Raw genomic sequence first — 14,162 nt, forward strand, 5'->3', positions numbered from 1 at the left:
GACTCTTAATGATGCTTCAATTTCATATTTCTTCAGCTGAAGCAGAATAGCTAAAATCCCGTGTTTTCACACAGGCAGTTTGTCCTCAGCTAGTGCTAATCTATATAGCTTTCAGATTGGCTCATTCTTAGCAATTTACAAAGCAGTTTATAGGTAACCATCTCCATGGCACTGTATGCAAAGGTTAGTATTGTATCAAATTCCTGCCAGTTGGAAGGCAGTCTCTTTAGGTTCTGCCGTCAGTATAGGCCAGATTTTTGGCTTTATCTACAATGTAAAGGTGTCTTTGTAGTAGAATTTTTGTTTACAAGGCTGTTCTTGTGAGATTTATAAACTTTAATGCTGTATACCACCCTGGTGTCAACTAACATGGAGTGAATCCAAACTCAGTCTTAAGAATTGGAAAGCTTAGTGAAATAAATTGCTACATGAGCAACAAAGGCAGCTTCAGGCAGCTGCTGGTGCTATGTTGGTAGCTAAAACACATCCCGGAGCAGCAAGTTGGCTGCCATGCACCTGCTATTCACTTCTGCTGCTGGGCAAATGAAAAATCTGTGTGGTTAAAAAAGAAAAAGAAAAAATCCTGTATATTCTTGATTGTGTCATATTTAGAAAGTGTAGGGCACTGCTATAACATTCTGACACCAAGAATTAACTGTAATAACTTCTTTGAGTTATTTCCTGTGGGTATAAAATGTGTTCATTGCTATCTGAGATCACTAACGGTATTTCAGGTCTGTGTTTTTCTGATTTGGTTTGTATGTTACTTGTTCCTGGAGTGCCTTACTGAGGTCAAAATCTTAGTCTGTCGAGTCTTGGATGAACGCTGTGGGATGCCTCTGTTCCCCAAAGAGCTTGCCTTTACATCCACATAACAGACAGCCAAAGATCTCTGTTGAACTGAAGGGAGAGCAGAGAGATGAAAGCGTTTGCCGAAGACAGAAAAATACATCTGTGGCAGTAACATACTCTTAAGTCACACTGTCTTCCAGCCCAGTGTCTTATTGTGGAACTTGCTCATTTTTCCTCTGCGTCATGTCACCTCCTCTTCTCAGACTGCAACTCAGCTCAAAAACACAATTGAATTGCAACGCACTGTGTCAGATCAGTGTCCTATAGGTCGACCTTGAGGTGGTTTAGGGGCTAGATTTAGAGGCTGTTTAGTAGGGAAGTTCCAGCCTTGAAGTAAAATAAAAGTATGACTAACCACATTATAATAGATGTAATATTCATAGGGAATGGAAACGTGGAGAATTAGAGTCTGGAGGATAAGGATACTTGTTAGGTTAGGTGGTAAGGCTACTTATTATATATGTTATGATTATTATACTTAACACACAAGTAGTATTGCAAATGCTTTATGGTGACTATATCTCTTGGCTGTCACCATGGTGATAAAGGCCTATATTCCTCAGTGGATGACAGAAGATTGTCTGTCATCCTGTGGGTAGACAAACACACGCCTTTTCCAGTAATAAATGATAAGCTCTTTATTATCCTAGAAATGTCCTGAACCTCCCAATAGAGTCACAGAATCATAGAATGTTTTCAGTTGGAAGGGACCTTTATATGTCATCTGGTTCAGTACACGAAACAGTTTCATGATTACAAAATTCAGCAAAAGAGGGAAGATGTATGAGTGTGCTATAGGGAGGTCTTTTTTGCCTGCTTGCTTACAAATCACACATTTCCCAGCATTTACTGCCCAAAATTAAATAGTGCTATGGTACTCTCAGAAAACAGTTTGCAGAATGGATTGATGAATCATTTAGAGATGGCCACTCACATATCTGCTTGAGTACTTCGAAGACTGAGAGACTACATATCAAAAAAAAAAAAAAAAAAGGCTTATGTGTGACTGGACTGATGCAAAGTTCTGGGGAAATTCCAAATTCCTATTGTATTGATGTTTCATGGTTTTAATATATGCAATTATTTAAAATATCTAATGTAGTAATGCGTTTATTCGATGACTTCTCAGATGCTGGCTACAGTGCCTGATTAGCTTCTTACCTCCTTCCCAGTCAAGGCCTTGTGCAGATAGTATAGTCTGGTTGCTATATTGAGCTTTACTGACTGCCATCTTTTATCTTTTGTGACTACTTGAAAAAGGAGGAGTTCTAGCTAGGAAACCTCACCTACTAATCCTTTTGGTAGGTAGCATTGTGTCCACTTTCCAGACTGCAATCAGTCCTCTTTTTTCCTTAGGGACAGCGCTTATTCGAGGGTAGAGGTGTGTGTGTTGGTTCTTTCTTTGTTTGAGGTTTTCTTTTTTTAAGGCAAGTGGGGAAAATCAAGTGGGACAAGCAAGCAGTCTAAGCTGGAGATGATAAGGAATGTTTTTATCAAGCTCTAGTTCATTGGACAATGTTGGTTCACTGAAATTAGTCATTCTTCAGAGCAGCTAGTGATTACATGAGGACAACAGTCATCTGGAAAACCCAGTTTCATGTTCTCCAGCAAACAGTCACAGGGAAAAGAAACCTTTACTGTCCTCTGGATTGGAGGAATGAGTTGGCCAAAAATTTTGAGTTCATTCCAGTGCAGATTCAAGATCTTCGCAATTTTTTTATGACAGGAAAATCATATTTTGTCCTGTTCTGACCCTTGCATCTTTATCTGCTTTATGGGTTAAACATTTTTAGAATGCCAGAACCTACTGACTGGTGCCTTCAGTGAGAGCTGAAAGGCATGTCTAGGGTAGCTAAGAAATCAAATTCATTTAGTGCCTAATCAGTCCCCCATTTCTACCTGTGTAAAGTCAGTAACAAAACTGGAAATTCAAGTACTAGTAAGGAATAAATTTGACCCGCTGTAAATTATTTTCGTAGAAATAGGATTGTCCTATATTATGAAAAGTCATCCCATATTAAATGCTTTTTAGGCAAAATTCAGGTTTCTGTGCATATATTTAACTAGTATCGATATCTGGCTTGTTGTGTATAATGGCAAACTAGATGGCATTCAGAAGTCTGAAAATCCTGGAAGGTTCTGAAAAGGAACAGCTTTGATTTATAAAACCCTGAACTTTTTAAAGACCTTTTCAAAATGAAAAAAACCCTCAGTTGATTAATTAGTCCTAATTTATATTTAAAATTCTTCCTGATTGATTTTTTTTTTTTGAAGTTCACTTTTACTTGATTAAATAGCAGTCTTTGATTTTGAGATATTTGTGGCTCTGCAAATTCCCTGCTTGATGGGAGCTCTACATAAACACTTTCGCTTGCAGTAATGAGCTTAGCCAAGATGCTGAAGTATGCTTCCTCCCCGTCACTCCTCCTCTTCCTGCCCACAACCACAGGCAGGTCTTCTGCTTTGTGCACTGGAGTGTTAACAAAAGCAGTAAATTGATGTTATTCTTTCAGATATTCGTAGTTGTAGGATACTGTTATTCCATTTGCTCTTCTGGATCATTCAAGGCTGGCCAATTTACGGTGGAGATAAAATAAAGATTTTTAAATCAATAGCCTCTTCAGGGTAAAAAAACCCACCCAAAACAAAAACTAAACAAAACAAACCCCCCCCCACCACGCCCTGTAGGTACTAGGGACAATAATACCCTGATTTTATCATCAGATTGTTTCTTTTGTATTTACTCTAGTAGAGCTGTATCTGCTTGCCAAATTGTAGTGCTCATTTTTCTAAAGGTTTTCTGCAACTTTCTGCATTTGAGAAACACACGATAGATCTCCCCTTGCTTCGCAGGATCCTTCTGGGCACACTGTTCTTACAATGGTTGGAATTTTTGCATTGGCAGTGTGCTAACAATGTGACAGCACACTTTCTAACAAATGGGTAGCACGCTCTTAGGCATGTCAGTGTTTAAAATTGTTGCAACCTTTACTTTTTGTATCAGCATAACTCCTCTGAGGATGCTTAAATGTAGGTGCTCACATAATTGACTTAAATAATACAGTAGAACTAACTGCTTCTGCATGTTATATGTGCACTTCTGTGTGTTCTGCTCCCCATGATTGGGCTTTACTGATTATGTCTGCACAGAGGGGAAATTCTGTTCCAAGAAGCAGTTCTTGGTCTGTATTTTCCAGTTGTAGGGATTGGGCAGTCTCTGCAGAATCACTGAAACTGACTTCTCACATAGTGAGGTTCCTTTCTGAAGGAGATCTGGGGAGCTGCGCACCCTCTCATTGTATTAAAATGCCGAGTTGAGAAGTTGGGATAACCAAGGAGTTGGGATGTTGCTGGGGGTGCGGTGTGAAGTGCACTGCTTCTGCAGTGTAGATACAGCTATGTTCCAAGACACTTGTGTGGAAATCTCTCGGGCCGTATTTGTGACCATTTCCATTTGGTTTCTCATGGTAGTCTAACAAATGCTTTGGGATAGCAATATCTGTTAATTTAGGGAATTTGTACACAGATACATGGAAATCTAGCTTTGCATTTGATCTAGGCTGCACATTTTTTTGATTACATAGGAGACCTATAGACCCCACTAAAATAACCAGCAAGCTTGAGGAGCAATTTTAGCAGAAGTAAGGCAGATCTTGATTTCGGTGGTCCTGGGCAATCTGGAAACAAAACCAGCTCTGGTAACTAGCTGGGAAATAATTTTAAGTAACACGTATTTAGAAACCTTGATGCCACTTAAGGAATATTTATGGGGAGAAATAGCTCATCATCTAAGTGAGTTGTTTGCTCGCTTCAGCCGGGAATGTGCACTGCTGCAGTGCATGGATGTTGCCTGCCTTCAGTACTTTGTCTTTGCTTACCAGTTTTAGCTGTATTCCTGGGATGGCCTGGTAAGAGGCTATTAGAGCTCTAGGGTCCTCAGCACTGAGTCAAAACTTTCACTGTGTTTTTCTTCCCTTTCGTTTGGAATTTTTGACGACAGGTAGGCAGTTTTTTGAACACGGAATATGTTAGTGAAATGGAATTTGGGAAGTGCTGAAAAGTTCATAAAGTCAGACCCAATGTAAAGAATAATTCTTGCTGGGAAAAAAAAAGGGAAACAAACACTTTTCACTCATTTTTTTAATATTGAGATGAAGCTTATAAATAATAACTTTGGCTTGTTAAAGCATTTTTCGGCTGAGAGATCTCTCCTACCCATTCAGTAAAACGAATGCCAAACCAAAATGGAATAGAATATAAGGTTTTTTTGTGTTGTCTCAAAATGAATTTTGCAGTTGAGTTTTCATTTCTTTGTAAAGGAAACTGTTTCAGCTTGACTCAGGCTTTTATTTATTTACTTATTTATTTATTGCCTTCACCACCACATGGATAAAAATGACAGCGTGCACAGCTGTGCTAGATCGAGATTTTTCTGTGTCCCAGCCAATGACCTCAGTGTGATGTGGTATTACAAGTGTTTGTTCCCTTCTGCTGTTACTGTGTCATGTAGAATCCTCTGCTTCCTGTGATCGCTGTGCATTGAACAAGGTTCTTGCATACCTTCATTAAGTATCCTCTCCTGGCCCCTATTTCCTAGCTCATCTTGCGTTCCCAGTGAATTTTTCTTCTTTTGTACTTATTTCTCAGCTCTCAAATCTCATTAAATTTTCTTACCTGTTGGTCTTTGAACTGCTTTCTACTCCAAGTGAAAATGCACTCACATGTGGTTCAGTAGTAGCTTAGAAGAAATTCTGCAGTTTATAAGCAATCTTCTTAAGGGTGGTTCATAAGATTATTCTGGAGCAAATTTCCCTCTGTGGATATACAAACAAGACAAACAGCAGATGATGCTGAATATATCTATAAAACACACAGAGAAAATAGAAAAATCAACCATTTTGCTGATTCGTCTCCCCTCCACCCACCCTCCCTATCATACACTACACAAATCCACTCATCTGGTATTTTGTTGAGTTTTTGGTTTAGTTTCTTTTTCTGCATGTGAAATTTTAGCTTTAAAATGTAGGCAGATCTAGAAACTCCCCCCCACCCCCTTTTGATGTGCTGTATAAAAACTTGTGAAACAGCTGTCATTCCTTTATACTGCTGTATACTATTCTTCTTGTAAATCCAATTAATGTTGATAATATTTCTTGGCAGTTGCCATTTGTATGTTCATAGATGCTATGGTGTCAGATCAGCAAAAGACTCTTTTTCAAACAACGCTGTATGGAAAATTTCACAGTACACCATGGTGGTTGAAAATCTTTTATAGGGTTGTCATCTGCTGTTAACATCTAGGAAGCTAGAATTTGTGAAACTGAAAAATGGTAGTAGAGCCAGGATGGCTGGGTTAACTGTGGCATGTAGAGCTCTTTTTTTAAATTTTGATGGAAATCATGCACAAATTGTTAATACCTAGATGTCTCCACAAAGACAGTGCTGCCAGACAGGGGTAAGATAATTATGTTTCTATAATTGTATTAACATGACCTTCTGCATCAACAGTGTAAAGCGGGATGAAAATTACTCTTTTCCTTGTCATATCACTCGGGCAGTGAAATTAGGATTCCCAAGCTGTTTCTCCATGCAGGAGTATACTGCAGTGAGTTAATAATGTTCTTACATTTGTCCTGTGTAGACAAACCTTGTACGTCACTGAGATCTGGAGCTTGCTCAGCAGTCTGCTCTTAACAAAGGAAGTTGGTGGTGTCAGTGTAGTTTTCTGTGGTCGCAGCATCTGCTAAATAAACAGGGTAAATGGTTAGCCACTAGGCTGAAAACATTGAATGAAAGATAAGGTGAGCAGGGCATGGGATCAGGACTTATTTTCCATATAACTCTTCTAATACGCAGTTCAGGCAAATTGCTGGCAATTGTTGCATTGATACTACTTGTGTTTATAGCCTAATGGAGCAAGAGAGGACTTTAGGGGAAGGGGCTTAGCAAGCCAGTAATTCTGTGAAGCATCAAGTGAAATTAATCACTTTTATTCCATTTATAAAATGAAATTGGTTCTTTGTAGTGCAAACAGGTTTGAGCATCGTGGCTTGCAGGAAAGAATGCCCTCAACTTCCTGCCTCAGAAAGTGATATCTTGTTAATTGAATTCTCGTTCAGTTTAATCCTTTGCTTGGCTTTTGCTGGGAATGTAAGTTCACTACTTGCTATTCATGATTGACCCTGCTAAGAAGCTGCTGTGAGGTAGTGCGTGAACATCAGGCTGGTATCTTCTCTAGTAGCTGTAGCCAGAGAAATCTGCTTCTAGGCTTTTAGATTTCTGTGGGTGTGTGGCTCAGTTTGTTACATAGAGGGCTTTTTCCTTATTCTGGACAGGTTCATCAGGTGTTTCTTCTACATTTTCTCACAAGCCAAGTCACCTTCACTTGAACCTCTGTGCCATGATCTTGCCAGAATATTCAGAAAAGCACCTTTTATTTAGGACAAGAATTTCAACAGTCGCAGTAGCCATATTTGAACCAATGCACCATATTTGCGCTTTAAAGATTCTCAGGTATGAAAGGATGCAAACTGGCAGCTGGTTCAGTTCTCAAAATCTTTATGGTGCCTTACTCATGAAATCATTCAATAGACATCTTTATAACTAACCTTGAGTGGTACAGACATCTAAGTCTCTTAAGGTTTTGGTATTTAAAGTTCCTGTACTTGGTACTTATGTATCAAAGTATTGGAAGTAAGTTAAAGTTCATGGCAGTCAATGAAATATCTGTTCTCAGGATCTTTGGTCCTACTGTACTTTCCGTTAAGCACCTAAGTCTGCTTAAGAGCTGTTTGATCTCCCAGTAGGTGCCTTTCCACTTATTTGTGTGTCTAAACATCTTTGTAAATTTATCTTTCTATTATATTGTAGTAGGAGAACTTGGTGCAAAAACTAGCGTGGCAGAAATTTGTGTTTTGTTTCCAACTGCCTAAACATTGGCATTGCTCTGACAAGGGTTTAAAAAAAGCATTTGGAGCATTGGAATGCAAATTAACATACCAAGCAATTAAAGTCAATTAAAACAGGATGCAGTGTAATTAGAAACAGTTGTGTTCACATTTATATTCAGAGAGGTTTGATGTGTTGAAAGAAAAGAAAACAATTCAGGAAACTTTTAATGCTTACAGATGTGATGATGATACTAATAATGGCATTTGATTTCTAAAATGTCCCATCCTCCCTCACCCCTCGAGCTTTCGAGAAGCACCATAAAATGAGCAACGAATGCACTGGATGCAATGGAGTGAAGTGGCTCAACACATTGGGAGACTCAAACACCACCTACAAGCGGTGGCCTTCCCTCCTCTCTCTGACACAATACACGTACCTGTTCAGTACAAGAGAAGCCTGCAATTTTAGCAGCCTCGTTAGCTCTATAGGCACGAACACTAAAAATTGTTGACAGTGTCACTTGGCTCAGAAAGGGCGTAAGTTTCCTACACATGCTTCCTTGGTATCTCTTTCATTCTTGTTTTGGATATCTGCACTAGTATTGGTTGGCAGAAATACTGACCCGATTATGCTCTATTTATATCCTCTTTCTGCATGGTAACTAGAAAGGAAGGAGAATTGTCGTTCCTCTAAAGCTGAGGCACAGCTATCCTCATGGTTCGAGTACTTACAGTAATGTTAACACATGCAGATGGGCTGTGGAGGGTGTTCGGAAAAGCGAACAGAAAATTGTGAAGCCCTGCAAATCTGGATGGCTGCTGCGGGAATACAGACTACTGTACAAGGGTACCTTTACCTGGCCTCTCTTGGGCATGGGGATGAGCAGTTTCAGCTTTTCCTTGGTGGAGCTGAGTGAAGAAATACACCCAAAGGAACCTGGGAAGAATCTGCCTCTACAAAATTGCGATCTACTGATGTAAAATGTTTCAAGGCAGTGGCAGGGTGCACAAGACAGCAGGCTGCAGAGCAATATAGTTAATGAAGCATGATGCAATGAAATATTATTTTTTAATGTTATAACAGATCTTCACATGCAGTACCTTCCATGTCATCAAATGTATATGTCTGCTGATTATCCTCTAATAAAAGCAACTATTGATTTTAAAAAGTAGAGAAAAACAGCTGGCAAAGAATTAAATACAGAAACATGAAAATCACTTGCTGGCTACTCGGTCCTTTCCACCAAGTATAAGACTCGGAGCAGGACCATATCCGTTCAATGTGTTTCTTTTTAACTTATCATTAACTGAGGATCCATTTTTATTTGAAACCTAAACATGGAGAGTAGTCGCTTTGAGATAAGGTCTATGTGAACTTAGCCCGTCATATCTGTTTATGTTTCCACTAATAGTCAATGGTAATAAATGTAAGCACTGGGATAAAGCTTTCCATTTTGCATTTTATTGACTTATAAATTCATCAATTCAGGCTTCTGAGACCTGCAGGAGTATAATGGTTGGCTCCATTTCCCAGCAAAATCATGGCTTGTGTTTTCAAAAGGGATAAGACACCTGAAAGATACACAGGTGTTTACCTCCTGGTAGCGTCAGTGCGAGTGAAGTATCTAAAGATGTTGTGGGCAACTGGACATGTTCGAAGATCTGCCATGTGATTTGAAGTTCCTCCATTTCTGAGTGTACCAGCTGAGCACACATGAGATCACTTCACGTTTGGGGTTAAATACTCAGCACGGTCTGAAAATCAAAATTCAGATCATTAGTCATGAAAATGTATTTAAGAATCCTTTCATGGGTGCATTCTCTGATGTATCTCTTTAATTTACATAGCCATGAGACAGGTAATGAAGTTTTGAATTTAAAATACGTATTTTTGAGGCCTACAGAGGTTATGTTTTTCACCAAATGGTTGTCCTCATTCTTGCAGCTTAAGTATTTTTGACTTGTGCAAGGCAGATGTAGAAGAGTATCATTGCATATTAGGATATTTTATACCTACTTTGCACAGGCAGCAATGGCTATAGAGAATTATGGAGACTTAAGGTATATTATTTAAAGGAAATACTTATAGTGACTTGGAATTTGTCATTTAATCCATCTCCAAGTTTGAATAGCTAAATACTGCTCTCAGGTTTCTGCTTGTAAAATGGGATCAATTATACTCAGTTTTTCCTTTGGAAAACATGGCTTCTTGGAGGTTTCCAGAAAAGCTCAGTTGTTCCCCATGCACAGAGTAAACTGATTTCTGAAAAAAATGTGGCCATATATATGTGAAAACAGAAATTGTGGGTCTTGAGCATTTCAGAAATCTTGCCTGAAAGTGCTCTGTGAGATGAGGGTACTATAGCAAGTGGCAAGGGGACATATGTAGCATTTAACCTTTAAGGCTTGATGAAAATATTTATTCCTCACACACAGACATGCAGGCGAAGCAGTCTTAGGAGTTGACAGTTTAGTAATTACCAGGTGACTGAGAATTCCTTGCATATGTTGTTGTACAATATATGTAATGTAATGTAATTTATTACCTGCTATTAGGAGTCAATTTCCCTGTATCTGTGTTTGAAATAATAGGTGGTGTAGTGTACAGGTGTATTACAGTAGAGTGTCTGGTCACCTCTCACAAAGAGAGTAAATGATGTACTTCGAGAACTTCCCCATCTCTCTAAAACAGCATTGACCTTTACTACAACACATAAATAGTGTAGAAGGGAGGACGTTCGTAGGAAAAAATTCATCTGCACAAAGAAGGGCATCAAAAGCACTTTTCCTCCAGAAAAGGATTTGGTTTTTATCTGATAGCAAAATGGATGTGGAGATGAGGTGGTTTCATTGCACTTGGAAGAAAATCTTTTTCTAATGTTTGCTGCTTCTTGCTAGGTTGTGTACGTAACAGCTACATTCCCCTATATCATGTTGATGATCCTTCTGATTCGTGGAGTAACGTTACCAGGCGCTTCTGAGGGGATAAAATTCTACTTGTACCCTGACCTTTCTCGGCTGTCTGACCCACAGGTAGGTCCGTGGTCCATTTATTTTACTCTCTGACTGGGAAAAACTGTAAGAGTTGTTTGATTTTAAAGTTTGCATGCAGGTGATTGCTGGAGAGTTGTTCATTGTTCAAGATATGGAATTATGGATAGGGCTTTAAAGCCCGTCACTGCTTACGTGTGTTCAAAGATATTCTTTTAGTAGAAACATATCTTGGTTGATAAATCAGAATTTTCAGAAGTGTTCAGTTGCAGTTGCTGCTTCTGCCACTGAAGGGCAAGAGCGTTGCCACTGGTTTCAATGGGAACAAATTTAACGAAGACTTATCCATTTTGCGGTTCTTTGCTCATTCCAAATCTAAATCTCAGTCAAGATTAGTAGAGAGATTAATCGTTCAGATGATTGTTGTCTTTAAAGCAGAAGTCTCTGTATGCAACCAAGGAGGAACGAAGTACTCAAACCGAAACTCTTTTTCATTGTTTTCAGAGTAGAGCTGAACGTGGAAATGGTGGATTAAGTTAACTTTTTCTCAGTGTGACAGATGAGTGGAATAAAACAGTAATTATATTTGTCTGATATCAAAGAGGGAAAATGACACAAGCTCTACAAAACCTGACAGGCTGCAGACAGCATTTTACTTAGCTGTTTTGGCAACGTAAGAGACCTTATACAGTGTGACTCCTAAGGCTGTTACAATATTAAATGGATCCTGAGATGGAGATAGAAAGGAAGTTTGGGAATATTTGTCAAAATTAATTTTTTTAATCTGCTTACTGAAAATGTGTTGTCATATTTTTTGTTTAACATTTGCTTATGGAAAATGTGTAATTTTTTGCAAAAAACAATAGAGGTGACCCTTCAGGTTATTTCCTTTAAGCATCTGAAATGACTGGCCCATGTAAAGTTCACTTTAAAGAAGTAATGTTTCTACAGAAGAAACCAGCTAGAAAGAAAAAGATTCATTTAAAATATTGAAAATTTTAGATGAATATTTAATCGTGTTGCCACTTTTGAACTTGGCAGTGTTTCCACTGTTCTATGTCAGCATAGATGGGAAGTGAAAGAAGAGTTGTGGACGCGGTGCTAGAACAGCGGTGATGTGCTATGGCTTACTAGGTTGCGTAGAGGTGGCCTCAGTTCACCTGAGAAATCGTCACAGTAACAGGGAAAAACAACAGGATTCTCAACGCACTCCCCCTTATTTGCAACATATAATAAACTCAGACTGTAGTAACTATAGCAGGCCAGTCCAACTTCAAGTGAACCCCATGTGTTTTAACTCGTTTTAGCAGAGACAAGAAATTTGACTGTCACGTGCTTATCTGAGAACATGGAAGGCGTCTATTTTTGTCCAGTTTTAACAAGTGTTTCACCCCACTGTGTAGTTCTGACAACTAAAGTTACCCCCTGCCTTAACAAAAAGCGTTCACTGAGTACTCTTTTCTTTTACTACACCGTGATGATTCCTCCACCTGCAAAGCCTGCTGACCTAGTTGAACAGGAGGTAATCCTGCTGCCTGAACACTGATTCTTTCACTTGCCCAGTGGCGTGAGAGGCCTGGTAACGCGATTTTACCCCATGTGTGGATTTTTCACATACCACTGACACCCTTGCTTCTGTTTGTCATTGACGGAGGGCATGCAAGCTTAAGCAACATTATTGTCAGGCCACAAGGGGTTTTTATATGCCTATTTACTGTACTGTTTCCATTTGTAAAGAAATACATTGTTGCCATGACAATTTCCAAAGCACATAGTATTAGTCTAAGCAGTGTGTGAAGCACAAAGCACTGAAAAGGCACGTGGACGTGTATCTGTTTGTCCCACACATATAGCCCCGCTGATAGTAGAATGTCTTTTGGGAAGGTTTAATGGGTTGCTTCAACAAGCCGACTGTCTCCTCCGTTTCAACGAGACTTTAACTGACACATTGCCGTACTTCAGCCTTAGTATTTTAAGCACCTTTTTGCAGGGAAGAAGGTGTAGTAGAGTGGACCATAACAGAGATTGTGAACACTAATACAGGTAATATCTGTAGTATGTGTGATGCAAATGGCTGTAGAGAATTATTTTTGTGTTGGTAAAAAACTACTTTATTGAAATTGAAAGATTTTTTTGAGTCTAATCAATTCAATTTTTGAAGAAAGATTTCTGAGTTATGAGCAGGATCTCTGGTTGAATTTCAAGAACCGAAAGAAGTTTCGATTCTCAATCTTAATAAAACGAGTTCTGCCAAATTCTATTTTTAAAAAAAATGTATGATGGAATTGATTCAGCTTTATTGCAACTTTTAATGGCAACAAGATAAATGTATAGACGTTCTCCATTTTATGGAAATGTAGAAGTTAATAATGTTCAAACCCACAAATTTTTGCATCAGAAAAACCCATTCCATAATCCTTTTCTCAATTTGTTCTGGATTTTTTTTTGCCAAGAAGCAAATATAGGACAATTGAAGTAACCTTGATGTTTGTGCTTCCAGTTTTCATCTTTACTCATGTTTGTTTGGATTTGCTCCACAATATCAAAGCATAAGGCATGTGTACTAGCAGAAGTTGTTTTTCTCTTCAGTTAGAGGTCTGTTTAAATGGTGTTCCAGGAAGGCTACTGTGTCTGTACCAGGAGAGCGGTATTGAACCACAGTGCCAACTATGTTTACTGTGGATTAAATAAATTAAGTTCCTCTTCAAGGCTCACTTCAGTTTGAAGTTCTCAAATCATTTGTCTTTGTGTAATTTGCATTCCATGGTTCATTATAGCTTTCTAAGCAGCTATTCATCTGTTTTTCAGTTCCTCTTAGCTTTCAAGTGCTGGGTTCTCTATTTCATTTTTATATTCTATTTTTTCAGCAGACTGAATCCTCTTGGTCTGAAAATACCATCTTTTGTCCTGTGTATCGGGAGCGCTCATACCAATCACTTTTCATTATAATGGTGGAGTACTATATTTAAGCTTCAAAAATGTGTTGTTTCGTCAACAGTAAGGTCTCTCTAGCCTTCATGCTCAAACTGGCTTGAAATATGTCCCTCTACCCCAATCTGGAAGATACAGGTGCTGTTTGTACCTTATCTTAAATATGGAGTCTTTCCCAAGTTGTAACAACACAAAAGTTTTACAAAGTTAATAGGATTGCTAATGGTTTTTGTGTGCAAGTCTGACTCCCAGTATGGTTCTGGTTGTGTCTGAACAGATGTAAGTCACTTAATATGTAATTGTGCTTGTGTGTGGCACTCACTGCTCCTTTTTGGGGAAAACACTTAGTTTGTCATAGTGGGATTTTACAAATAATTGTGCACAGAAGAGGTTAAATTGGTTAGGGACTAGCAGACGTACCAGTTGGACAGCTCAAGGAGTAATGATCTGGAAAACACATGCATGTAAATTTAAACCCTCCTGTAGCAGTGGCTTCTT

At 38.8% G+C, this 14,162-nt stretch overlaps 1 protein-coding gene across 3 annotated transcripts in view; it reads left to right on the forward strand.

Moving 5' to 3' along the window:
* The window catches only part of SLC6A11 (solute carrier family 6 member 11), a 109,602-nt gene that overhangs the window by 42,813 nt on the left and 52,627 nt on the right, over positions 1 to 14,162 (forward strand). For all 3 annotated transcript variants that reach the window (XM_075432752.1, XM_075432750.1, XM_075432751.1), the window contains exon 7: positions 10,641 to 10,775. In XM_075432752.1, coding sequence (XP_075288867.1) covers positions 10,641 to 10,775 — 135 coding nt within the window. The remainder of the gene's footprint in view (positions 1 to 10,640; positions 10,776 to 14,162) is intronic.

The sequence above is a fragment of the Opisthocomus hoazin genome, chromosome 11 (assembly GCF_030867145.1).
Source record: "Opisthocomus hoazin isolate bOpiHoa1 chromosome 11, bOpiHoa1.hap1, whole genome shotgun sequence".
Classification (NCBI taxonomy): domain Eukaryota; kingdom Metazoa; phylum Chordata; class Aves; order Opisthocomiformes; family Opisthocomidae; genus Opisthocomus; species Opisthocomus hoazin.